General features: G+C 46.5%; 1 protein-coding gene across 3 annotated transcripts in view; it reads left to right on the top strand.

Annotated features, from left to right (window-relative positions):
• RFX4 (regulatory factor X4) overlaps positions 1–25,966 on the top strand; it is a 170,251-nt gene extending 144,285 nt beyond the window's left edge. For all 3 annotated transcript variants that reach the window (XM_047786475.1, XM_047786474.1, XM_047786476.1), the window contains 5 exons: positions 1,829–1,948; positions 2,272–2,433; positions 14,526–14,688; positions 16,275–16,413; positions 24,434–25,966. In XM_047786475.1, coding sequence (XP_047642431.1) covers positions 1,829–1,948; positions 2,272–2,433; positions 14,526–14,688; positions 16,275–16,413; positions 24,434–24,706 — 857 coding nt within the window. In that variant the 3' untranslated portion in view covers positions 24,707–25,966. The remainder of the gene's footprint in view (positions 1–1,828; positions 1,949–2,271; positions 2,434–14,525; positions 14,689–16,274; positions 16,414–24,433) is intronic.
• The last annotated feature ends 559 nt before the right edge of the window (positions 25,967–26,525 follow it).

Raw genomic sequence — 26,525 nt, 5'->3', positions numbered from 1 at the left:
CAAAAGAATCTAAGGAGTTCCCTTGTGGCTCAGCAGGTTAAGGATCTAGCATTGTTACTGCTGTGGCTCTGGTCACTGCTGTGGTGCAAGTTACCTGGCCTGGGAACTAATACATGCTGCAGGCATGGCCGAAAACAAACAAACAAAAGGAATAATCTGAAATGAAGTGCGAGTGTATGTGTGCATGTGTGATTGTGCACGTGTATGCACAATTAGAAGCCAGGTGCAATTAAAAAGGAGAAAATAAGTCCCATCAAAGAGGAGTCATCCAGAAGCCCCCAAATGACCCTTATCACTTTATTTCTGAGACTTGAAAAGCCATAGCACCCAACTCAAATGGCCCTTCTAGGGACCAAGTCCTTTATTTTCCCATGTGTGCTATAAGGAGACTGGACTAGATGATCTACAGGAGAAAAGGGAACCAGACCAAACTGGGGCAAATTCCATCATGATTTTGGTAGAAAGCCTCACTTGCTCATGTGTAAGAGAGGATACTATCTCCTTTGTCACCGTTTGTTGTAAGGATGAGACCTGTGTTCAGTAGTTACATAGGTACATAGGTAGTTATATAGGTACATAGGTAGTTATATAGGTACATAGGTAGTTATATAGGTACATAGCAAGCACTCAATAAACGGTAGGTGTGATAACAGTGGCGATGACGACAACAACAGTAACAGTGGTGCTGATGATGATGGGATCCCAAGATAAGTGAGTCTCATAAAGCCTCTAAAAAAGCAAACCTGAGGGAAATTCGAAGAGGTCAGCTTATAAATAGTCGATGAGAAGTTCAGGAAACTTCATGGGACAGCAGGATATCCATATGCAGATGTACCTTTGAGAGGTGGAAAATGGGACTAAAGATGAAGGCTTGGCTCCTCTCTCTGACTCTAGCACCCACGGGGTCCTACTTAGAGCAGACACAAAAGCCCTTTCCATATGTTGATTGTTCTCCTGTGTGTGGTGGCAGCCTGGCACGCAAGAAAAGATGGTTTTGAAGTAATGTATTGTGTCATCTTACACCAGTCCTTGACTTTGAAACACAGTAATAAAAGTACCTACCTTACAAGGTGGTCATAGAGATTAAATTAGAGACCAATAAGGCTTTGAGCACAGAGACTGGCACATCGGAAAAGCTGTTTTAAATGATGGTTCACATCTCTTTTTATGAAATAGTCTACTCTCAATTTGAAATGAAGAATACTCCTTGAGGATCCCAAATTGTTTCAGTTTAATACCTTTTGTAAGAACCATGTACTTAAAAAAAAAAAAAAGTCGCAGGAACAGTTAAGGAAATAATTGAGTTGTTGCTGTTTTAAAATGTCAGTTACACTCCTGGAATTGTGTTGCGTACATTGGTAGACACCAGGGAGAAGGCCAAGCCCCTGCCGTGGATATCCTTACAGTCCAGCAGGGGAAATAAGATGAGCTTGTGGAAGAGAGAAAAATGCAAGACACTATGTCAACAAATACTGAACAAAAGTGAGGGGCGCCTGGAAGGGGATGAGGCTGGTGCAAGTGTGAGAGCTCAGAGGGGTTTTGACAGATGGCTCAATGGGCGCCATTTTTGATGGAGTCCTATTAATAAGTTGAGCAAGGAAAAGATTAACTTGCTGTGATGTTGATGACATTTACCTTATGCTAAACCCCAGTCTAGGTGGGCAGACAGCAAAAGACAGCAACCTCTGACTGCAAGGCAATCACAGCTGAGTGGGAAATGAGGGTCTCAGACAGATGTTAGAGCAGCATGTGACATGTTGTTGAGCGGGCAGAGGGGCTTCCCTGAGCGGACATGACTTACCGTTCTGTCTGGATCTCCTCTCACCAGGGTCTTTTCACCTAATTCACTTGATGTTTGATGACTACGTGCTCTACCTGTTGGAATCCCTGCACTGTCAGGAGCGGGCCAGCGAGCTCATGCGAGCCATGAAGGGAGAAGGAAGCACTGGTAAGCCTGCATGTCACTGGGAATTGCCCCCCTTGTTGATTTGATTTAATATCCTTACTTCTCTGCTCTGTGTTTCTTTAGCTCTGCATCCTAAAGAATTGAGTTATGGTGAACAGGTCACATGGTGGGAAGCCAGTAACATCTTTTTCTTCTCTAGAGTGGGCCCATGTGTATGCAGACGTTGCTTTGCAGTCGCTATGGCGATGGGAAGCCATCAAAGGGTCTTAAGCAGAGGAGTGATATGTCACAGATTCGAAAGAATATTTCATTTTGTAAAGGCCCTCTTACTTGCTAACAAGAACCCACCCTTTCTCTACCCATAGCAGACGTCCGAGAAGATATTATCTTGGCAGAGGCTGCCCCCCCAACCCCTTCACCAGTGCCATCGTTTTCTCCAGCAAAGTCTGCCACGTCGGTGGAAGTGCCACCTCCCTCCTCCCCTGTCAGCAACCCATCCCCAGAGTACACTGGCCTCAGCACTACAGGTAATGAACAGTCCCCCTCAAAGGCATTGTTTGGGAAGTTGATGGTTAAAAAAGCAAGAGGTTTCTGGGAACAACATTATCCCCTCACCCCTCCAAAACAGTGCCCAAACCCGAGTATCCTCCTGGACTTATGGATGACTTGCAGTTATTCGTTTGTACATATTCTTTATGCTTCTGTTTGCAAATTGGCAGGTTAAGTGCGTGATAAAATCTTAAGTCACTGAAATAATTAAAATGATACAAAACATAAAACACAGCCATTCTTGAAAACAGAGGGAGCTCTCTAGGAACCAGAAAATGGGGCAGACAGGCCTAACCCATACGCTAAGTCATGGCGGCCATAATCAAGGCACGGGCAGTACGCAAGGTACAAGCTACTGCCTGCCCAGGGACCCCCACGGAAGGGAAGAGTGCTTCTGGTTGGAGACCTCACAAAGGAGGGGATTTGAGCTGAAACTCAATTTTAATTGATAGAGGTGCAGCAGAAGGGCCTCTGGGGCAGAGGACAATGTAAGCAGAATGCACAGGGGCTGGAAGTGTGGGGTCTTTTCTGGGCATGGTAAACCCTGTAGGCGGTTGTCAAGGAGTGTTTTAAGCCTGGAGTTACACCTGGAGGATCTTCCATGCCGAGACAAGGTTTGAAAGTGGAAGAGGTGTTGCAAGGATAATAACAGCTAGTGGCTAATGTCCAGATGTTGCTCTACCATGTACAAAGGCCCCTCGCATAATTGCCTCACTTGATATTCACAACACTTGCAAGGTGACTGTTGTTTCATTTTACAGAGGAGAAAGAAGGGTTAAATTCCTTATCCCAGGCACCACAGTTAGTAGTTGCCCTAAACAAGTTCATGCACTCAGTCATTCAGTAAATGCCTTTGCTCGCAAGACTTGGGGAAATGATATATATTTATTGTATGTGGATTACGCAGTTCGTGTTACTAATGTATAATAATAAATAGAGTACTCTGAGTGTGCGTACACGTGTGTGTACATACTCAGGTTCTCCCGCAAGGCTGCTGTGGGGACTTGAAGAAGTAAGAAAAGCCAAAATGCAGTGTCCAGGGTGCAGTGCCGTCCAGATAGAAGGGGTTACTATTATGAATGCCTGTAAAGTGAGGGCTGGCGCCAAGCATGCTTCAGGAGTCCAGAGGGAGAGGCAGATCCTTCCCGTCCCACCTGAACTCCAGCAAGCAGGAGGGGTGAAACTCAAAGGCAGCTTCCAAAGATGAGACCTCAGCTAAAGGAGAGGAGTGGGCACACGGGAAGCAAAGGCAGAGACGACCTTCTGCTAATGGGCCCTGAGCGAGCGAGCGTGGGGCAGGTGCACATATCTGACTTTGGGGAGAGCTTGGTGAGTCTGTGACAGTTCGTCATCTCCCCATCTAAACCTACTCTTCTAGTCTCCCAATCACCCAAACACCAAATTAGGGAGTCAGCTTTCCTTTGCCTCAACTTTTGTGTTAGGTTTGGTTAAGCTACTGAAACAGACAGATCCAAACATGGATGGAGTTAACACAACAGAAATCTATTTCCTGCATGCAAACAGCCCTGGCAAGGTATTCAGGTCAGAGAGGAGGCTCTCTTCAAAGCAACGATTTGGAAACACATGTTCCTTCAATAGGAGGCTCCACCATACCCCAGGGCAGTGGTTCTCAAAGAGTGGTCCGTGGACCAGCAGCACTAGCATCACATGGGGACCTGCTGGAAATGCTCACAATCAGAGCCCATCGCAGACCTACTAAATCAGAAACTGTAGGGCCGGGACCAGCCATTTGCTTAAGGAGCCTGCAGGTGATTTTTTCTTTTTTCTTTTTTTTTTTCTTTTTTTAGGGCTGCATCCATGGCATGTGGAAGTTCCCAGGCTAGGGGTCAAATCAGAGCTGCAGCTGCCAGCCAATGCCACAGCCACAGCAACGCTAGATCTGAGCCATGTCTGTGACCTATACCACAGCTCACAGCAACACCAGCTCCTTAACCCACTGAGCAGGGCCAGGTATCGAACCCACATCCTCATGGAGACTATTCAGATTCATCACTGCTGAGCCACAGCGGGAACTCCGGGTGATTCTGATGCTGACTCATGTGAGGACCACTGGCTTAGGGGTTTGTCAAGTGTGGAACCAGCTGACAGAAATGGAAAGTGGGTCTGGAGGAGGGAAACGCACTCATGAAACTCCTGGCCTGAAGGTGGCACATGTCCCTTCTGCTTATATTCCAACAGCGAGAACTTGGTCCCGTGGCCTCATGTAACTGCAAAGGCAGGAAATGTAGGGTAGCAGGGTCCCAGGTAGGGAAGGGGGACAGATTTGGGAGAGACAGCTGGCATTCTCCTCCATACCTGCCAAGGCCAGTTTTTCTAACACAAATCTTGACCGACCCATTTCTTCCCAGCCCACTACTGCCATCTGGCCCAGGCCTTCCCACCTCTCATGGAGCCACAGTGGTTTTCAAGCTAGGTGTCCTCCAGGTTAGGCTCTTCCACCAGACCCTCAGAGCATGGTCTTCATTGTATTCTAGTTGTACTTAGAATGGCTTGGGAACTAAATTATACTGTTTTGAAGAGCAAATAAAGAGGATAAGGTTGTCTGTTGAGGTCATCTTCTCTGCATTCATTCATTCACACATCCTTCCCTTTATCTGCTCAATTTGTCCAACAAATACTTCTCAAGTGGCTTCTATGTGCTAACCACTTCAGAAGCTGGTTCTGCAAATAAGCAAATCATGGTCCTTGCCCTCTGGAGGTTATTTATGTATTTATTTATTGTCTTTTTACCCATGGCATGTGGAGGTTCCCAGGCTGGGGTCGAATTGGAGCTGGGGCTGCTGGCCTACACCACCGCTCACGGCAACACTGGATCCTTAACCCACTGAGCAAGGCCAGGGATCAAACACGCGTCCTCATGGATGCTAGTCAGATTCGTTTCTGCTGAGCCACCACGGGAACTCCTGGAGGTTTATTTTTTAGAGGCTAGGGCTCTGATGAGCAAGACAGAAGTTAAAACATAACTTGATGAGTGCTAAGTTGGGAGACAGGTCAGGGTGTTGGGGGCACACAAAGGACAAGGGGGCTCCAGCCTCTATTTGGAGGCCTGAGGAGCTGCATAGTGAGAGAAAAGGTATTCCAAGCTGAGGAAGTAAGTAGTACAAAGGCCTGGAGCCAAGAGAGAGCATGATGTTATTTTCAGGGAACTTAAAGTATATATCCCAGGAGTCTTTTGATGAATTCTTTCCCTAAAGTTTCCAGAACCCGAGCTACTCAGAGAGGGAATGAGAGGGGTGTGTGTGTGTTGGGGGGAAGATATGCCAAAAAACCCCAGGGGCCCTTTGTCAGGGAGCACACAGGAGACTGGGTTCTTCAGAGCAGTGATGAAAAGCAGGGCTGTCAGTAACTAGCATTAGATCGAGCTGTGATTTCACTGAGGGGCCATAGCTAGAGTCATCCTCTTCTGTGAAAACTGAGAGGGAGCAGTACTGTATTTGTTTATGTAGATGCATCTCAAATGGTGTTTTGTTTCTACTTTGAGAAAGAAAAACTTGACACCCCCCCCACACACACACACACTTTCTTCCCATTTTCTCTCCACGGTGGGCTGGAGCTCCTGCTTAAAAGGCTCAGGAAGAAAACCGTACAGAAAAGAACAACTGGGAATTCCCTGGTGACCTAGTGGTTAAAGATCTGGTGTTGTCACTGCTGTGGCTCAGGTCACGGCTGTGGCAGGGGTTCGATCCCTGGCCTGGGAATCTCTGCATACCGCCAGCTTGACCAAAAAAAAAAAAAAAAAAAAAAAAGGAACAACTTTATTCACTGAAAATAAAAAGGGAAGAGAACTTGAGTTCTTTTCACAGCTCTGCAAGCTGCTCAGGGAGGGGTCCTTCCAAGAATGGAATTGGGGACAGCCATCCTGAGTGTCCTGCCTCACACAGGAAGGGCAGCGAGAGCAGCTAGGAGCCATTTACATGAATAATCCTGCCCGCACACGTCCCCCCCACCCCCACCGCCCGGCAGACACACACGTCAGTCAGTCTGTGATAACATCCTTGCTTTTCAAATAAACAGGGAAATTATGCAAATGAAAGAGTTCTGCATTATGAAGCAGAAACAATTTGAGTGGAACCTTTCTTCCAGTCTAGCAACAGATCAAACAAAGAGATTCGAAGAAAATAAAGGGAAGGAGGAGTATGAAGGAGAGGTTTCTAGGATGTCTTCATCATTCTCAGCCAGCTAGTGAGTCTGCTGGCTTTCTCTGCAGCAATTTGGAGGCCTCCAGGTATAGCAGGTGTGATAGTCAAAGGCACAGGACTAGCATAAATGTGTTCAGAGATTTCTGCACAATGTGGTCAGGAGTCGTAAAAGTAGCTTCTTAGAAATACAAATGTGAAACAGGTTCTCTTCAGATGAGTGTAACCTTTGAAGATTTTGGCACATTCCAGCTTTGTTCTCAGATATCTCCAGGGGGCATTAAAAATGTCATCCTATATAAAACTATCTGTAATATGTTTCTCAAGTACCACTTTTGAAATACTCTATTGGTAAATTAGACTAGACCTTGGCATGCACTTGGGTCATGGTCGAGGAAACATACACATAATTTCCTGACAACATGTATGGTTTTATAGATATTACAATATAAAGCACAAATTATCTATGAAATACACCTAAATATTAGGAAATCTACTACTACTGTAGTTTTCTTAAATTTCAGAATCTATGCAATTTTTTATTGAGAAATATTGTAAATTGGCAAGCACTTATTATAAATCTTATTAAAGGCATTCACCATGTTTTTTATAAGTTAACTCAGCATATGGTTTTCATGCTAATTTTTATTTCCATCTTTAAATTATTGCTTGATTTATAGACCATTACTTTCCAAAAAGTATCTAAAGTGGTTACCAATTAAAGGAAAAAAAAAAAAAGTCAAACCATTTTTTAAAGAGAACCCAAACCTGGAAGCAAGAAATAAAGACATAGAGAAAAAAAAAATTAAAAATAACTCTTGGCTGAAACAGCTTATTAACACCTTCAATGAAACTTTATGTGGTCTAGTGACCTTGTTGGGTTCTAACACTGAATCTCATTGCTCAGATGATGCATGTATTGCTGAGAATCAGGGCCAATCAGATATCTGCAGCTCTTCCACATGTCAGTGTCCCACTGTTGATGGACACCTCCCCATTTTTCAGCTGTGGAAAAGAGAACAGTATTGTGTCTGCTCAGTGAGCACAGAGAGAAAATTCATTCATTGCACATAACCTTTTGGTATCCTTTGATACAAGAACTAGTGCATACAAAGCAGTGTAAAGAATGAGTCATATGACAGACTAGGGAAACAGCCTCTCACCTATACCTATATTTAATTCTCTGTCCATGTCTATATGTATTACCAAATATGTCTTTATTATTATTATTATTATTATTTTTAGGGCCACACCCGTGGCATACGGAGGTTCCCAGGCTCAGGGTGGTATGAGAGCTGCAGCTACCAGCCTACACCACAGCCACAGCAACTCGGGATCCTAGCTGCGTCTGCAACCCACACCATAGCTCTCGGCAATGCCAGATCCTTAACCCACTGAGCGAGGCCAGGGATTGAATCTGCATCCTCATGGATAGTGGTCAGGTTCGTTAACCATGAAGCCACGAAGGGAACTCCCAGAATATGTCTGAAGGTGGTATTTATTGTTTTTACGGTGTAAAAGCAAAAAAGGAATATCAGGCACCCCACATTGCACCTGACGCAGGGCCAGTTGTGACTGGGTGTGTCAGAGTCTGAGGCAGCACCTGGATAAAAGACCAGGGCAAGGGTTCCATTTTGACAGATTTCCACAAGGTAGAACCTTGCCCGCTTATCCTTTTCTTTTTTCCTTCTAATTTTGTGGGCTTGCCACCTCCCTCATGGCCCAGCAAGGTTCAGAAACCTTAGCTTCCTCTAAGAAAATCTGGATCCGAGCTTGGCAGGCAGATCCAAACTGAGCAGCCCACTTAACATGACACTGGGCTCCGTTCGTTAATGTCTTTTGAAGCAAAACATTCAGATTCCACTCTGGCCAGGTCAGGCCACCAAAGGGTTCTAAGACAACCTCGTTTATGATGTCATTTTAAGTATTCCCTTCTTCAGCAATGACAATAAAAGTTAACTATTAAACTCACGTTTTCAACTTCCCACCAAGGGTTCCCTGCAACACAAAAACTGCAAATTAAATCATTGAGATGCTAGGATGCCTAAAGAAATAAAGGCACATTCCTCATAAACAGCCCTAACTGTAGAACATCTGGCCTGCCCAGCTGCGTTTTCTCTGCATCAGTCGAGGTGGTAACAAAGATAACTGGCCCCTAGTCTTTCCAAATAACAAAAGCTCAGTTATTCTGAGGACAGCTAACAGGAGTGGGATATGGTGGGCACTGCGGCCCTGCCACAGAGCCGCTATGACCCATTTACAGAACCTCACAGTTGTCCTCGCCAGTGAATGCCTCCTCCTCCATCCCGTTGCTTCCTTTCCTTTAAGAGAATGGAATTAGGAAATAGAGTGTGGAATTGAAAATAGATTGTTTAATCAGCCCCTGATTTCTCACCATCAAGGTCTTGGCTTTGTGTTGGGGTCTTTGGATCTGCTCATTCGTTCATTTGTTCATTCATTCAGCAAACAGTAATTCTGTGTCTAATCTGTGCCATGTCCTGGGGTAAAAAAGTGAAAAAGACAGCCACAATCGCTGCCCTCTTGATACCTACATGCTAGTGGGTAAGAGAATCAATACAGAAGTAAACCACCAGGTAAATATATGATTTTAATGGTCATCAGTGCTATGAAAGGGCATAAAATGGGGACCCACCATAGATGGTGATCAGAGAAGACCTCTCCGAGGAGGAGACATTTATCTGAGACCTGAAGACTCACAGAGCCAGCCACATAAAGGTCAGGGAGGAGAAAAAGTCATTTGTCGGTCGTGGGGAGCAGCATGTGCAAGGCTTGTGGCAGAAAAGAGCCTGGCAGAGCGGGGCTTACCAGTGCATATACAGAAGGGAGAGGGTACCCGCCTAGGAAGATGCAGAGGTGGTCAGGGGCCAGGTCATGAATCCCTCTCTCTTTCTCTGGGAGCTGATTAATTTGCTGCCCCTGGTTAGTTTTGTTGGGCAGATTTTGGCCCTGGAACTTTTGGTAAAGTGTAACTCAGTTGTTTTCGACTTCAGCAAATATTCTCCTTAAGCACAAACACCTTTAGGATAGATGATAGCCAGTGGGGATGGAGATAGATGCATACATAAACTCTCCTTCACTTCTCAGCTTTGAAGGTTACAGGAAATGTTTGTTTAGTATCCAATACTCTCAAGCAATGCTGTTCAAATAGAACTTTCCATGATGATGAAAAATTTTTGTTTTTCTGTTTTTTTGTTTTGTTTTTAATCTGAGCTGTCCACAACAGTAAACACCACTCTTGAAACGTGGCTAGTGCAACTAAGGAACTGAACTTTTAATTGTATTTCATTTTAGCTAATTTAAATGTATACTAGTGACCATATAGGTCAGGGCAGCGCTAGAATCTAGACATACTTAAAGGAGCTTATTTCTCAGGAAGGTATTAACAAAGACTTAGGTTTACTCCAAATGTGAGCAGTATCCGTGATGGTTCATAGAATCCAAGGGGCAAAAGGTTCAAATTATTTAGTCCAAGTTCCCAAGGGAGGGAATGACCAGAGTCTCATCACTCCTGATTTGTAATGGCCGTCAGCATGCAGGATACATGATAGGAGGCAGTGTTTCATAGAGCCTTGCTGCTGAAAGGATGCTCCATGGACCACCTGCACCGTCATCATTTAGAATCTTGTAAATGCAGGATCACTGGCTCAACTCCCAACCTCCCAACTGAATCAGATCTGCAACTTACCAAGATCTCCAGGGATTGAAATGTACACTCAAGGGTGAGAAGCAACTGTTATGTGGAAAGGCTATACAGTTGGGCAGATCTGGGTTCAAATCCCAAGTCAGTTGCCACTTACCTACTGAGTCTTGGGCCCCAATTTTCTTACTTGAGGAAGGCGAGGTAATATTACTTACCTCAAAAGGTTGTTGTGAACGTTCAGTGAGTCAATGTATAAAAAGAAACTAGCATGAGGCCTGGTTTATGTTGGCTGGTCACTCATTCATTCATTTGTTTAACCAGTCACTATTAATTGTCTATTATGTTCCAAGCACCCTCCCTATCCTGAGACACTCCCTTTTTAAGCACCTCCCCTTTTCAAGGAAAAAAAAATTGAAGGAGAATGTTTTGTTGGGGATAAGAAGGAAAGAACACATTCCTCTCTAGCAGTTTCAGTACGATAATGTGAACAACTTTATAGGGTTCTCAAATCCTATAGCATCTTTAGAGGATTCTCAAAGATCAGAGACTTTCAGCACTATTCTCGGATTTTTAATTAGAGGTGAGGGAATAAGGAGGGGAGTATAAGAGAAAGAGAGGGGATTTAGACAAACAGGAAAGGTCTGTTATTGTGTTACCAACAAATAAAAAGCATTAGAGCTGTCTTAAAAATTAAGCACAAACTGTTAATTGCACAGATTTTCTTTTACCGGTTACTTTAAAAAAGCAGCAGCAGCACTGCTCAATGGAGGTCCCACTGTTAGAGGAAGGAATGAGAGGGGTGTTCTTTTCTGCTCCCCAGGCAGAGAGGGCTTGTCACCCAAGCCAGTAGGTGTTAGTCTGCTCAAGCCTGCCTGAGTGCATCTGTTAGATTGCTGGCACATGGCCATTTAGGGGTTTTGTTTCCCAGACCACAGGAGCCCATTTTCCCAAGAGTTCCACTAGCTTTTTGTTTGATAACGTCTATTTCTAGCAGCATTTACTCCTCCAACAACAACTTCAATGGAACAAAAATTCACTGAACACCTACTCTTTGGCACACCCTCTGTTGGGGATACAGAGACGAATAAGGAACAGTTGCTGTGCTCCAGAAACTCTCACAAAAGTAACTTCTGCTGCCTTCTCGCAGTTGATGGCCAGTCTCACCATGTCTTCCTGCTGCTTAGTGGGAGCAGAAAATCCTTTGGCTTCCATGGCTGCCCCTTTTAAATATCCACTGACCTTGCCGTGCTCTGCTGAGGTCCCAAGGGTGTGAAGGGTTAATTGCTTGCTGTGGCTGGTTCATTGTTTTCCCAAGCTTCCCACCCCTTCCAATTTCTTTCCAATTGTGAAATTTGTTTAATATATTTTAATAATGTTTTTCTCTTCACAGAAACAACACATATTCTTTATAGAAAAAATACAGATAAGCAAAACGAAGAAAAAAGAAGGTTAAGCATTTTTTAACCTCAGTCTTAACACCCAGCGATAACTTGTTTGAATTAAAAGGGTATTTTTAAAAATTACAACAGTTATATAATTTCATATGAAATTCAAAATATAGAGGAGGGCAGTCGTGAATAATCCAATCATCTGAGACATGACCGTTTTGGGGGGTTTCCTTCTAGTCTTGCATTTATTATAAATGAGACCTAGCACACAGGCTGCTAAAGTCACTGTCTTTGCGGGGGGTGGGGTGGGGGATATGGTGTCAATGTCCAAAGCAGAAAGGGGTTCTTTCAGCCATACTGATGGATAAGGACAGTTGTCCCTTTGCACAAAAACATGTTTGGGAATTTCTCTAATTAGTTAAATCATTGTTGCCGTTCCGACGTTTCATCCCTGGTGACAGAATCTGACCCAAGGAACTTGTCTTAATTCCCCGGAATCTAAAATGGGAAATACAGAGATTTCTACTTTGGGAAAGTCTGATATAAGAATACCTGAATTCATAATGAAGAGCGCTTGAATATCATTCAGAGCCTCCACATGCCAGGCTCTTTGACATATATTCCCTCTGTTAACCCTCACACCAGTCCTACAAGCGAGGTATAATTAGCCCTATTTCACAGATGATGAAAGGCATGTAAAATTGAAGAGGCTGGCTCAAGATCTTACAGCCAGTGCATGGCAGAACTAGGACCCAGAGCAGAGAGACATTATGGTGGATGAAGTGGAAGATGTGCGGCTGACTGGAGTTCAGCCCCACTGGGCCACCCCCTCACTGTGGGCCCTTGGGCATCACATCCTAAGTTTTTCTGAGCTGGACTTGTGTGTGATGCTACTCTTCTGGAGTCAGTGCTAAGAAAAGGAACAGTCCTCAGATCCAAGACACAGAGTCCACCCTATGGGTGCTGTTGAGGACACTGCTAAATGGTTCTCTGGTGCCTCTTTAGGAGGGTGCATCTGAAAGAAATTCCTGTTTGATCTTAATTCCAAAGACCATCTACTCCTGCAACTCACTAGCATATGGCTCCTAACTTGTCAGGTGTCCCTTTGAGTGTTGGCTCCTGGACAGCTCTGAGCCAAGTTTAAGGCCTGCCTATGGGAAGCATCTGGACCTCTAGGGTATATGTTTTGCCTCCAAATTGCACTTTTCACTCCAATTTTGTTTTCATTTCTTTTATCACTCCTACTTTAATATTATCTTTTTGAATCTTCTATATTATGTGCTCCCTTAAACTATTGTAGATTTAGCTCCTGGTTTCCTCATCTGTGAACTGGGGGTAATATTTCCTTAAAGGGTGTCTGTGAAGCACTTAGCACAGTATCTGGCCTATATGAGATGCTCAATAAATAGTGTCTCTTTTCATGCTCTCGAATCTTTGTCAATTCATTAAAAAAAAAAAAAAAGACAGTATTTGCATTCTAAAAGATTCTCCAGTTTACCGCAGGGTTCAATACAGAGTTCTTCGAATAGTAAACGAATGTCTTTAAAACAGGATGCCATTCTCACACACCTTTCAGGGTGTCCTCGCTGTCATGTAACTGGCACAGTGCTGACCCACCAACCCTCTGCTTCCTTCTCCTGCTCTGTGTTAGTGCAGCTATCCGTGGGTTGTTTTTGCAAAGTCCTTGGGATGGAGTGGACTAACTTTTTAAAATGAAAACCTTTCCTTTATCCTCCCAGAAGAATTTCAAGATGAAAATGGTCTGCTGCACAAAGGAAACGATTGAAGGACCAAAGTTTTCTTTTTTACTTCACCTCCCTTAACCGGTTCTTCAGCCTCCCCTGTGCCTGCAAAGAGGTGCTGAATCCTAGTCCCACTACCTTTTAAAACAGGTTTAATTATTTCTATTATATCAACATTCTAAAATGTATCAAGCAAGTAAGTTGATAAGTTTTTCTTATCACTGTTAGTGATTTCTTAAATTACTATATTTTGTCCTAACGATCTCATAAAGTTCTTAAGCCTCTCGAGGGTTTTAAATATTGTCAGTGTTTTTCCCAGTCCCTAGCACCTTCAAGGTATCCAATTAAAAAGCAAATTAATGGAATTAATACTACGTATAGAATAGGTCACCGTTAAGGTCACTGTCTAATAATCTTCAAAAAGACCTGGGCAGGTAGAGCCCAGTAATCTACTTATGTTTGCTTAAAGCAATTTGCTGGCTCCTTAACACCTATTGAGTTGAGTGTTGAGAGGTTATTTGGGGCGCCTGTCTCAGCTGTATCACCCTGAGCTTTCATTTGTCCCCTCTATTACATCCCTCTTTCTCCTTCTTCCCATTTTTCCTTTCTCTCTTCTTCCTTTTAAAGTTTTTATTGAAAATCTTTGGCCTACCAGTGGTGGGCTCTACCCTCATAGAGCTTATAGTCTGGTGGGGGGATTAGACATTAATTAAATCGATTCATTAATGGGTGTTAAGATTATAAATTGTAGTAGGCACCACCATGCAGTGTGAGATCTGACTTAGCCTAGGGTTGAGACAGCCTCTTTGAACTGAAATATGAAGAATGACTGAGTACTAAGGGAAGCCTGAGGGTTCCAGGCAGCAGAAACCACAAGTGCAAAGGCCCTGTGGTGCTGGGAATCATGGCACCCTGAGAAAAAATGAAAGAAAGCTACTGTGGTTGGATCCGATTGTTCAAGGGCAGTGAGGAGAGGGGGGCTTCTGATGAGGCCAGTAGGAGCCAAGCCCCATGCTTTGTAAAGGTTTGTGCTTTCAGCTGAAGAGCAATGGGAAGGCATTAGCAGCCTAAGGAAAAACGGGGGGGGTGGGGTGCCTGACACATCTTCATCTGTCTCTGCAGGAGCGATGCAGTCATACACATGGTCTCTAACCTACACGGTGACAACGGCGGCAGGGTCCCCAGCTGAAAACTCCCAGCAGCTGCCCTGTATGAGGAGTACGCATGTGCCTTCCTCCTCGGTCACACACAGGATCCCAGTTTACCCCCACAGAGAGGAGCACGGGTAGGTGACTTTCCCGGGACGTTGCCTTTTAAGTTTGAAAGGCCAGGGTTTCTTCAGCAGGGGTCTTCTCAGAGGACAGGAAGGCTGCGCCTTTGTTGAGGTCTCAGGGTGCCCAGCCCCACATCCCATAAGACGGTCTCACAGGTGAGGTAGGCATGGGTGACCCTGCTTGATAAATCAAGTCCAGTCCCCCACGGCCACCCAGCTGGAGCCTCACCTGAAAACTCCTTTTCAGCAGCTCCCCTGACTGGCTCTCTGTGCACGCTGGAGCCTCACAAAATACAGCTGCATGGTAGGTCCCTGAGGCTGGAGGGCCCTGGAGGGCAGCAGTTACTAATGGGGTTCAGGGAATCTCTGCGGGATCCAGTGGTGCTTTGGACCCCGGACAGATAAATCATTTGTTTTGCCCATATTTTTTCTCCCAATTTGTGTAGTGATGTTACCGTGAAGAATAAAGTACAAACCCATTTAAAAGGGTGACCTGAGTCATAGACCGCTTTTTGCCATCCTGCACTCTCTTTATTCGAAGACACTCCTTGTTCGGTGTCGAATATGCAGTGATCTGAAAAACATGTATGTGTTAAAAAGGGCCCTTTTTCTCCGGAAGGCGAGACTCTCCCGTGCGGGTGTTGTGAGCCTCACGAGCCAGGTTCCAACAGACCAGCTGTGGGGGACGCAGGGGGACGTGGAGGAGGACCACTCCGTCCTGTCCGCACGGAGGCCTGGCTGTTGGTGTAGTTCAAGTTAATTCCATGGGTTCAGGTGCTCCCGACCAGTCAGTAGGGCAGCCATGATTTTGTTGGCGGGCAGGGGAGGGGGTCTCTTAAGAGTATTTTTCCACGCATTTAAAATTGACTTTGAGATTGCTCCAGAGAGCTTCCGATTCTGCAGAAATGGCAGATGAGACATCCACGTGGTCAGGTGTCAGCATCTTTGCCGTTCTCCAGGAGGCTAGTGGTCAGAGGCTATGTTTCCTCCTGACTTTCTGTTTCATCAAGTGTCCTCACATATATGCTCCCCAGAATAACCACGTGCGGCACTTTCACAGATGTGAGAAACAAGGATGTGCGCAGCCCAAGGTCCCACAGCTTAGGAAGTGGTGGAGCCAAGCTTGGAACCGGACCCTGATGCCTGGTTGGCCGAGGTGTCCCCGCAGGAGAGAGCTCATGGAAACACACCACATCCTTCCCCAGACGGGGAAGCAGAGGCCCGAACAACACAAAAACATAAGTCCCAAAGTGTCCCTTCTTTTTTCCCTCTTTGACTGCAGGCTCTGACCTGGGGCTTTTCGCCACACCAGGGGGAGAGGTTTGTGTCACTAATGATGTTTTGCTCGGGGGCTGGCCTTCACTCCCTGTGCGCGTGCTAAGGGGAGAAGGAAAATCCACCTGGGAGTGTAAAACTACCACAACAAAGCCGCAGAGCGGAGACGGTAGAAGAAACAAAAAGAAGCAAAATGGGGGAGAAAAGAAAAAGAACTAAAAGGCAAAAGAAGTAGATAGAGGAGGTTGATTTTTTCAAGTTGTCAAACTGATGTGTTCTCCCTGCTATTACTCACCACATCCAATGTGCTTAATGCGTTGTAGATACACGGGAAGCTATAACTATGGGAGCTATGGCAACCAGCATCCTCCCCCGATGCAGAGCCAGTACCCGGCCCTCCCGCACGACACAGCCATCTCGGGACCGCTCCACTACTCTCCTTATCACAGGAGCTCTGCACAGGTGAGTCGCCGCCCTGTTTGCCTGCCCAGGCCTTGGTGTGCCTGGCGCCAGAACCAGCCAGTTTAACACAACTAGCAAGCACCTTCTGCATACTGTGTGCACAGCCCGTGGGCCTCCAAGGAAAGGGGCCATCTCTCCCCTCCAGTGGCTCCCACGCTGGGTGCTCAGCCAGTGTTCACCCCTCCTTGCTTTCACGTTCGCGGGTACCAACTACGTGTTTTTAGTTCTGTCTCCCCTTTGACCTTGCTCCCTGGAACCAGTCAGCCGCCATGTCTGTCACCTTTTCTCCGGCAGCCACTCTCAGACTGGACCTTTTGTCTCCTCTGCCCTCGCCCCTCCTGGTGCAGACAGACCGTCATTGAGTCCTGTCAGGACTGTCACCTCAGCATCATCCTACCTGGTCTCTCGGTTTCACGTCTGTTCCTTTTAGTCAGGCCCCCACACAAAATCTTACCAGAAGAATCCTCCTGAAATGCACCCTGTCAGATCATTCTCAGGCCTCACATCGCCCTTGGCTCTTCACTGTCTAACAAACCAAACTGCTCTTCTGTGGCCTTGGTGAATGGCAGTTGTGGCCGCTCCTGCCACACCAGCGCTGGGCCCTCTGCTTGTCTCAGACACTCCTGTGCACTGGCCCCCAACACAGCTGGGCACCAATGCCATCCAGTTCCCCAGCGTCTTGGCACCTTCACTGTTCTTGCCTTAGATCAGGTCTTTATCCAACTCAGATGATGACAAAAGCCTACCCTTCCGTTTCTGTGTCGCTAAACTTGCCTCGTCGCTGTTTCATCCCCAGTACTGTAGCTAGAGAAAGCTTCAGCAAAAAAAACCCAGCTGGCCGTAACACTCTTCCTCTTTTGCATGTCGTCGCTGTCATACTCAGGTACAATTCCTCAGCATGTCTCTCAAGACTCATTACAGTCTGGGCTCTACTTGCCTTGCTGGCCTACCAGCCACACCCCCACTTTGGCTCCGGCTATGCCAGCCCACGTGGGGTTCTCCCAGGTCCTCTCCTTGAGCTGGGGTTCTCTTCCCCAACCTCTTCTGCTTGTGGTCAGGCCAAGCATCCCTCTGCCTGGGCGGCACTTCTGGACACCGCCCTCGCCCTTCCTCCAGGACCATTTTAGGTACCATTCTGCTGGGCCTGCCTCTATTGGTTTATGTCTCATTGCCTCCTTTCCTGCCACCTGCAGGAGACCCCCAAAGCTCCCTGAAGGCAGACATTAAATGGGAGATCCCTGGGTCACAGGACATGGCACACCCAACAAAAACAACAGCTAACTTTTACTGCATGCTGGCTTATACCAAGCATGGTGCTGAGCACGTTCCACATCCACATGGTAACCCTTGCAGAAGGGAAGTGAGAGTAACTTGCCTGAGGACTTGAACCCAGTGTGACCCCAGCTACCCAGACACTTAAACACCAGCCCATGTCACCTCCCATATGAAGGCATTCTGTGCTTCCTGAACAGAGGGGTGAACAGAGGGTGGGTCAGCCTAAGCAGCTGTGGTGTGCAGCCAGGCAGGAGCTGAGGTAGGTTTGGGTAGACCAGATGAGAGCTACGTCCCGCAGGCAGGACGACAAAGCGGAGAGGGGGCCGGGAAAGCAGGGAACGCTGCCATGGAGTACTTGCAGGCATCTACAACAGAGGCGGCAGGTCAGGAGCTGGGATGGAGGCTGCGTGACATCAGCTGTCAGTGCAGACTTGCCTCTGAGGGAAGGGACCGAGCAGTGTATCCACAACACACAGGCACTGGGGGCAAACAGGCATCTGTTTTGATTTCCATCGGCAGTACCAAGGGGAGCTCTGGTATAATCCCCAGACAAGCCAAGAAGTTGATTCCTCTAAATCATCCCCTAGGGCATTCACTATAGCTCTCCAAGTGCGTCACACAGGGATGCCCCTCCATAGGTCCTGCTTCTCTTGGGAGCAGAGTCTGCTCCTCACGGTGATGCCCTAAATGACTTAGAGCTGCAGCCACCGTCTCAGCAGCCCATTCATTCATTCCTTCATTCCGCAATGACTGTTGAGTGCCCGCTATGAGGCCAGCACTGCTCTAGCCTCTGAGAATGTGGGGAGAGGGACACGGAAGCGTGCCCACTTTGGGAGAACTTCTGCTCCAGTGGGAGACAGGAGGCTGAAATCCCAAGCCACAGCTCCCAGCATTATCTTCCCTCTTTCTTCCCTCCTTCGACCTCCTTCTGAAATTTCTGGAGCCGGTTTTTCCAGGGTGTTATTTTTAAAGCCTTTGCCATAAAATGAAGCCAAGTGTTCCTAAAGGCCCGTGCGGTTCCTGGTGATCAAAGACAGGTCTGCAGCATCCTCTCTGGAAATCCCAGCAGGCCCCAGCGGGAGCACTGTCACTGAATCCCTGGTCCTAATCCAAGGGCTGAGGACTCAGTGAATGCCCGTGGAGGAGCCCTCTGAACCCAGACTAGGTGTAGGAAGGCCGTAGGGTCCCGCAGGCCTCTTGACCACCGTGCCCTGTGGCTCTTAGACAAGGTCCCATCACCCCTCGGACCCCTGCACACCCTCATGCTCTGCACTGGACGGTTAATGCCTTCGCCTCCATTTGTAAAGTGGGGAGGGGAGACGTTAGTTACAGCACATCTCTGCCCAGGGAGGTGGGTTAGGTCAGTGCGTCTCCTGGGGAAGGTCCTATTTAAAGACGAAGAATCCATTGTTTGACTTTTCATGAACATTTCTGCATCAAGCAATGTTTCAGGCACTTTCAAATCTATAGGCTCACTTAATTCTCAGAGCAACCTCAGGAAGAAGGCATTTTCTGCAGTTTTTAAAGATGAGGAAAATCTCAGGAGGAATCTGCCCTGGGTCGTGCATGTCATAAGGGACAAAGCAGGTGCAAAGGCCAGTTCCCTGAGTCCCCACCCTGGGCAGGGGCAGTGAACACTACACGGTGTGTGTTTCAGAGGGCAGGAGGTAAATGTGAGAGGTTACTGCAGCTATTCTTACTAAGTTTCAAGTTCGCAGAGAGAAGAATCGCATACCTGAGATACTGTATTTCTTTCCTTGAACACTTTGGTTCAAGGCTGAGCACACAGAGGAATATCCACTGCCGGGCTAATTTGTTTTAGCTTTCTGGAGCAGAGGTCGAGCTGTTCCAATCCCGAGAGTCAAATATCATGCTTTCTTATATCAGACTCAGTGGGGAAAAGATTAGTCTGAATTGAAGAAAAATCATGGTTAAAGAATGTGATTGGTCATCAGCACAAGAAACTAACTTTTGCAAATAAACGCCTACCAGGCTTGCCTTAAAGAACTGATAAAGCACCTCTCTGAAGTTCAGTAGTCACAGACATCTCAGCATTTATATATTCAAAATAATGTGAAGTCATTTGCTTTTTGAAATAGGGCATTCTGTGCCCTTGTTTATAACTACTCATTTGTACATGACATGCGTTCTTTGTGGGTACTACAAAGGTTAACCTCTGCCCTGCCTGAATCCTCATAATTCCTGAAGTAGTGAGTCCAGATGAATGAAGTTGCACAGGGTAAGGTTTGAATTATTTCAGAAAAACACCCTTCTTGCCACTATGCTGCACTTGTCCGCATCAAACAAAGTAAGCGAACAAGAGATGGTATCAGCTGCCGCTCTCACAGTTCCCCACTCTCCTGCCCGAGCAGAAAGAGAAAACAAACCAGACCAAATGTATGGCCACAAGACACTCTGCCTTGTCAGCAGCTATAAATGTGAACTGGGCCCTTCAGCAAAATGGCTAGAAAGACACTTAGAGTGGACCAGAAAGTTATTCCTCATTTCTCATCAGTATGGCCAAAGCCCAGCCTTGCCAGCCGGTCACATGGCACTCAAGGCATCTCCCGTGGACCAGCCCAGGGCCAGTGGGTGCTCCACAGTTTGCTTAGGGTGCTCCACTTTGGGAAAGCCTCCAGAGCCAAGAGGATAAACACAGTCTACCATAGTGATCTAAAAATCTCTGACTGTACAGCCAGGCTGCCTAAGTTCAAATCTCAGTTCTGCCTCTGATTAGCTCGGCACCTCAATCTCTTCATCTGAAAAATGAGGATAATTCTAGCACCTGTTTCCTAGGGTGGTGGTGAGGGTTGAGTGAGTTAATCAAGTCTAGGACAGGGCCTGGCTCATAGTTTATATTATTATCATTATCCATAATATCATAGTTGCTACATTTTTTGTAATTATAGAATTAATATCTGTCTCCCTCACTATACTAACTCTGTGAAGGCAGGGACCAGGTCCTTTTTTCCCGACTGTTATAGTCCCAGGGCCCAGAACATACCTGACCCTTGGTGGGTCCTCAGTAAATACTCGTCATTGAGTGAATGAATGAATGAGTGGATCCTTACTCTGGTCGTTAAGTTGCTGTGTGACCTCAAGTAAATCACTTCCCCTCTCTTGACCTCAATTCCCTCATCTGTAAAATGAGAGGTAGGACCAAATGGTCAGTCACTAAGGTTCTTCCTATCATGAGTGGGCAAATGATCCTATGACTTGAAGAAAAAGAATACTAGTAAGAGCTACCATGCTTTGAGAACTTGCTATAGTGAAGTCCTAAGTGTTGCACATGTAGGAAACTCAATCCTGGGCCTAAAAGCTCAGCAGATGTGGACCGTCTGGTAAAGATTTGGGGGAGCTATGTCCTGGGTGGGGGTGCCCACGGACAGAATTTCGGGTAGTAAGAGCCGCCTTTTATAGGAAAACAGTTTGTGCTCCCGACAGGCTGCTCAAGTAGCAGCCCGTTTGGTAAGGGTCTGGGATAAAGGGCTCATTCTTCCCTCCCCATGAGCAGGAAAGTCAGCCCTGGGTGTGAGGAGTCACTTCTCAAAATAGAACTTCCGAATATGGTCCCCTGGAGGCCCCGGGTCAGTCTCGGCCAAGACGGACTCATGCCATGCCACCTGGCAGAACCCTTGCCCGCTTGTGCACACGGGCACACACGTGCCCATGGGCACCCCCCCCCCCCACACACACACCCCACTCACAGGGTCGGGACTAGCGACTCATCTCCACCTTAACATCAGTCGCAACAGGGTGGGATCTGACCTAGAAAAGGCTAACTTCCGGTTAGGGGCCCTTAACAAAAAGCGCCTTTATTCCGGGCAGAGGTCTCTGGACCCCGGGGTTTGTGCCCAGCATGCTCGAGGACCCCGCGTGAAACCGGATGTAAAGTGTGAAAGGTGAGGCGGGTGCTCCCCCCAGACTACATAGAAGCTTCATTGGCGGCGTTCATCGCCAGACCGAGGCGGCAGGCACTGCAGCCTCTCTTCTTTCAATGGTCTCTTCACCACGGGGAAAACGAGTCACTGACTCATTTGCAATTAGCTGACCTAACAGGACAGAATTTTCCAGGCCGGATTCCGTGGTAACAGAATTTTATTGTCACATTGGAGATATTTTGAGCCAGTCTCATTTCCAGGCAATTACTCTTTTGAGTCTGTGACACAACCCCTGGGCACAGCTGCATCTAGGATCCTTGATTAGGCACAAAAGCCACACTCTCTTGGACTCGGTGGGAAGGGAGCCCCAAGTCCACACTGCCATTTTACCTACCCAAGCCAAGGCGTCACCTGAGGCCTGGTCAGTTGTAAGACCCTGTGGTCTGTAGGGGAGGACGGAGCTCAAAGGAAGAGTGACAGAGATCCAAGCTTAATGGGCTGAGTTCCAAAAAAGGAGTGTTTTCCTCCCCAAATTTTGTGTAGTTCAGTTGAGGTGGGTCGTGTCTCGCTTGGGCTGGTTAGATTGATGTGGGGGAAGGTGCCACCTTAGGACTGGGCTTTTGTGGCAGCTGCTTGCCACGTGGCACCTCACTCTGTGGATCCCATTTTTGTCCCATGTACAACGTGGGTTCTTTCCAGAGGTAACATTCTAGCGTTCACTCCCCAAGTAGTTATGTAGCACCTGCTAGGTGCCAGGCATCTTCCCAGATGCTGGAAATGTGGTGGAGAACACGATCAAGCCCCAGCAAGAGCTCAGGAATATAAGCCAGTGGAAGGAGACAGCAAAGCAGCAGGGGTACTAAGATCCTGACCTGAGAGTGGAGGGTGGCGCACTTAGCTTGGCGAGATGAGATGTCCAGAAGAGTCTCTCTGCCGAGGTGACATCTGAGCTGAGGTCCTGAAGAATGCTGAAGAGGCAGGCCTGGATGGAGCTTGGAGGTGGGGGTGGTAAAGAAGTGTTCTAGGCCAAGGGGACAGGTGGGAGCCAGCTTGGCATGCCAGGGGACTAGAGGGGGGACCTGTGTGCCAGGGAGAGCACCACCAGTGAGGGTACGTGCATCTTAGGGAGCTTCCTTGAGAGATATCAGAGCGGGAAGCAGAAGCTTTGAGAAAATTAAAGACGATTTGGAAATAGTATTTCTTAATATCATCTGCTTACCACCTGGGATCTTGTCCTTGGGCAGGGCCCAATCTTGTTATGGTCTCTTTGGGAATTAGAGTGGGTCCTGGGCTAGAATCCCAGTGCTCAGGCCTGAGGGTCCACCATGGCTGCCATGCACACAGCCAGTTGGTTGGGGTTATAAAAAGCCTCTGCATGCTGTCCATAGTCTCCTTGGCAACAGCCCTTGGCATCTTCACCGCCAAGTTCAGATGCCACCGATGCCCTTTCCTCTCTTCCCTACCTGTTCTTTTGACCATCCGTGGCTACCCTTTGCTCTATTAAGACATGCTGTCTGTCCTGTGTAGGACAGAGCCCTTGCTGTTGGAAGTTGGAGCCCTCTTTCTTGACCTATGAATAGCTGGATCTCTTTGCATGCTTTAGGCCTAACAGCCTTCCCCTGCTTTTCCTCGGGCTCCCGCTCAAAGAGGCAGAACAGTTCTTTAGCCCCCTTGACTCCAGGGAGCAGCCATTGCTGTCATAACCCCTTCTCCTGGCTGTCTAGGCTTCTGCCATCTCCCTCCCTCACAGGAGGCAGCCTCCCACCTAATCCCTCCGGGTTCCACTCTCCAACTGTCAGGGAAGACAGATGGGGAGCAGAAGAATTCATACATTCACACGTAGACTCTTTTCCCTGCTCACTGCCCTTGCCATCCTGCTCATGTTGGGGTGGCCTTGAGCACAGCAAGGAAATCTTTGTGTTGACTGGTCTGCAAAGAGGGAGCTCTCAGAGGGAGCCCAGAGCTCCTCCCCTTCCTCCCCTCGGATTGTACTAAAAGCAGCTTATTTGCATAGCTGTCTTGGAAACGGAAAAGAATGTACAAGAAGCTGCACTTCAGGGGCACGCCTCTTATTCCTAATTCTTTCTAGAACCGTGTCCCCTCTTCCTGTAGCTCCTAACACCTGTTTTTCTGACCTGCACAAAGCTCCCCCACCTCCCCTCCCAGGTGGCTTATCTTGACTCCTCCTTCCACAGTCACACCAAGCCCAGTAATTTACCATTTCCTGCTGATGTGTCTTCCAGGACTTCGGTGACTGTGAACCAAAAAGAGAGATGTTCTCTAAATGATAGGCACTAATAATAACCTTTGAAGCTGTTGACTTGCTTCCTCTTCAAAAGCCTGCTTTTAGGCTGCAGTTCATAATTGAATTCAACTGTAAAATGCTATTTTTAATGATGTCATTGTGTTTTTCTTGGCAGTATTGTTCTCTCGGGTTTATGGAGTGGGACCTATCACATCTCCTTAAATGATAATATGATCAAGTTCAAAACCATCCATCCATACATTCTTATCTATCTGGACATGCTGTTACTCGTGCACACACACACACACACGTTCCTGTATTCCCACTGTGGTTATTCCTTCTTCTGGGTTTGACTTCCCAAAAGATTAAGAGCACAAACTCCATGTTACCGGTTGAGCGAACATCAGCCCAGCTCTGCCTGTGAAATCCTTTGCATGTCTCCTCTTGGATACTTCCTAGACCAAAAGTCGGTCTTTCAGCATTTCATTGCTGACTTCCCATCGACTTTCATTAATAGCATCTTAAGAAGTTTAACGTAAATTGTGAGCATGACTGATGCTGTGTATGTGTAAATTCAGGCTAATTTTAACTTTGTGGAATTTCTTTTCCCCTCAACAAGTACCCTTTTAATAGCCCTACTTCCCGGATGGAACCTTGTTTGATGAGCAGTACTCCCAGACTGCATCCTACCCCAGTCACCCCCCGATGGCCAGAGGTGCCCACAGCCAACACGTGCTACACAAGCCCATCTGTGCATTCCACGAGGTACGGAAACTCTAGTGACATGTACACACCCCTGACCACGCGCAGGAATTCTGAGTATGAGCACATGCAACACTTTCCTGGCTTTGCTTACATCAACGGAGAGGCCTCCACAGGATGGGCTAAATGACTGCTTTCATAGGAATCCATATTTAATATTAATAATAATTATTAATAATAATAATAAGCCCCATACCCACCCCCCAGAAGACTTTATCTCTATACATCATAACTCCCAGACTATTCCTAGGCATCCATTTTCCTAATGACCATGAGGCTGGGGTTCAGTGTGGGATGCGTAAACTTTAGTTCAGAAATGGGACTCACTAAAAGTCAGTTCAGACTGGGTTCCCGTAGCCAAGCCAGACTTGACTGTTTGGATAAAGCACTATCTTGGGCAGGCTGACCTGTGCCTCTTCCCTCTATTCCATGACTTTGCGTTATGTTGGCAACTACTCCCAGTAAACTACTTATTTTCCTGTTGACAAAAGCTCTGTAGTCTTAAAGGATGGCTACTGGAGACAGAATCTGGTTTGTGTTCTTGGATGGGCACATAATTTACCAAGAGCATCCGCCTTTCCACCTGTCTGTCATCTGACTGTACAAAGAACAGCCCTCAGATATGCCCCAAGTACCCCTTCTTTCTGGTGGTGTCACCAGGGCTTCCTGGAGCTCCAGGGCTAAAGGGAGGTGTCTGGAACCTCGAGATTCCCAGTACCCTCATTCATGTCTGTCACAGTCCCTGCATGGTCCTGGAATGTAAGCACTGTTGAGAGGGAAGGACGAGGCCTGTTCTGTATGCCTTAAGTTGACTGAGGGTTGTAGGGGACCGGTTCTTCTACATGCAAGTATTTGTCCTAAGTTTGCACAATGGGTAGTGTCAGCAAAAGGCAAGAGAGGGGTTTTTAAAGTTCTCTGAGAATGTGGATTTATGGCATTGAGTATCATACTCAGCTCTGCTGTATTAACTTTGTGAAACCGAATGGGCCAAACTTTTAACTTACCAAGCACCAAGTGTGAGAATGACTTTCATGGTTCCTTCATAAAACTATAATAATTTCCGACACTTTGATAGAAAAAAAAAAATTCAAAGCTGTGCCTTTGAGCCTATACTATACTGTGTATGTGTGGAAATAAAAAATGTATTGTACTTTTGGAAAATTTTTTTCGTAGGCATTTTTCTGTCGGATTTGTAGCAATTTGTGAGGTTTGTTAGAGATTTAACATAGGTTTTCTTTCTGTATTATAAAAACACCAAGGAATTATGGTGGACCTATTACCCTATGGGTAAGAAATAAATGGAAATATGACATCGGATGTTTTAGCAATTGTTCTGTAAATAAAATCTTTGATCACACCACTTTAGTGTGATAATCATGTCTACAGCTAAAATGGAAATAGTTTTATCTGTACAGTTGTGCAAGATATGAATGGTTTCACACTCAAATAAAAAGCATTGAAATGACCTGCGTTCTTCATTTTCATTCTGCATTTGATATGATGTGTGTGTGTGTAAGATAAATGACATTCTCAGTACTTAGGGTACGAGTAGGCAAAACGAAACTAGGTGGTTGCATAGTTGTATAGTTGTGCTTATCCAGTTGTCATCATTAACATTTGGATGGCCACACCTGTAGGCCTTAAACAATGATGTATCTACAGCCTGACTGTAGCGAACCAGTGCTATGTACAAAGATTTACCTTACGTTTGCATGATGGTGAGTGTCAGCAAAGGGCAGGAGCCTTTCAGCTCTTAAAGGGAATATTATTCTTCAATACCAGCATCATTAAGAGTTACCCTGGTACTTAGTTCGCTATGCTTTACTAATCACCGGGTGTAAAGATATTTCAAGTGCAGTGCTTTAAATGCTAATAAGCTTCTGGAACAGAACAGTAACATTACTAAACACTTAATAAGTATCAACAAATTCTTTTCCAGAACTGCATTT

The sequence above is a fragment of the Phacochoerus africanus genome, chromosome 7 (genome assembly GCF_016906955.1).
Source record: "Phacochoerus africanus isolate WHEZ1 chromosome 7, ROS_Pafr_v1, whole genome shotgun sequence".
NCBI lineage: Eukaryota > Metazoa > Chordata > Mammalia > Artiodactyla > Suidae > Phacochoerus > Phacochoerus africanus.
The sequence above is the reverse complement of the archived record's forward strand: the minus strand, read 5'-3'. Positions and strand labels throughout refer to the sequence as shown.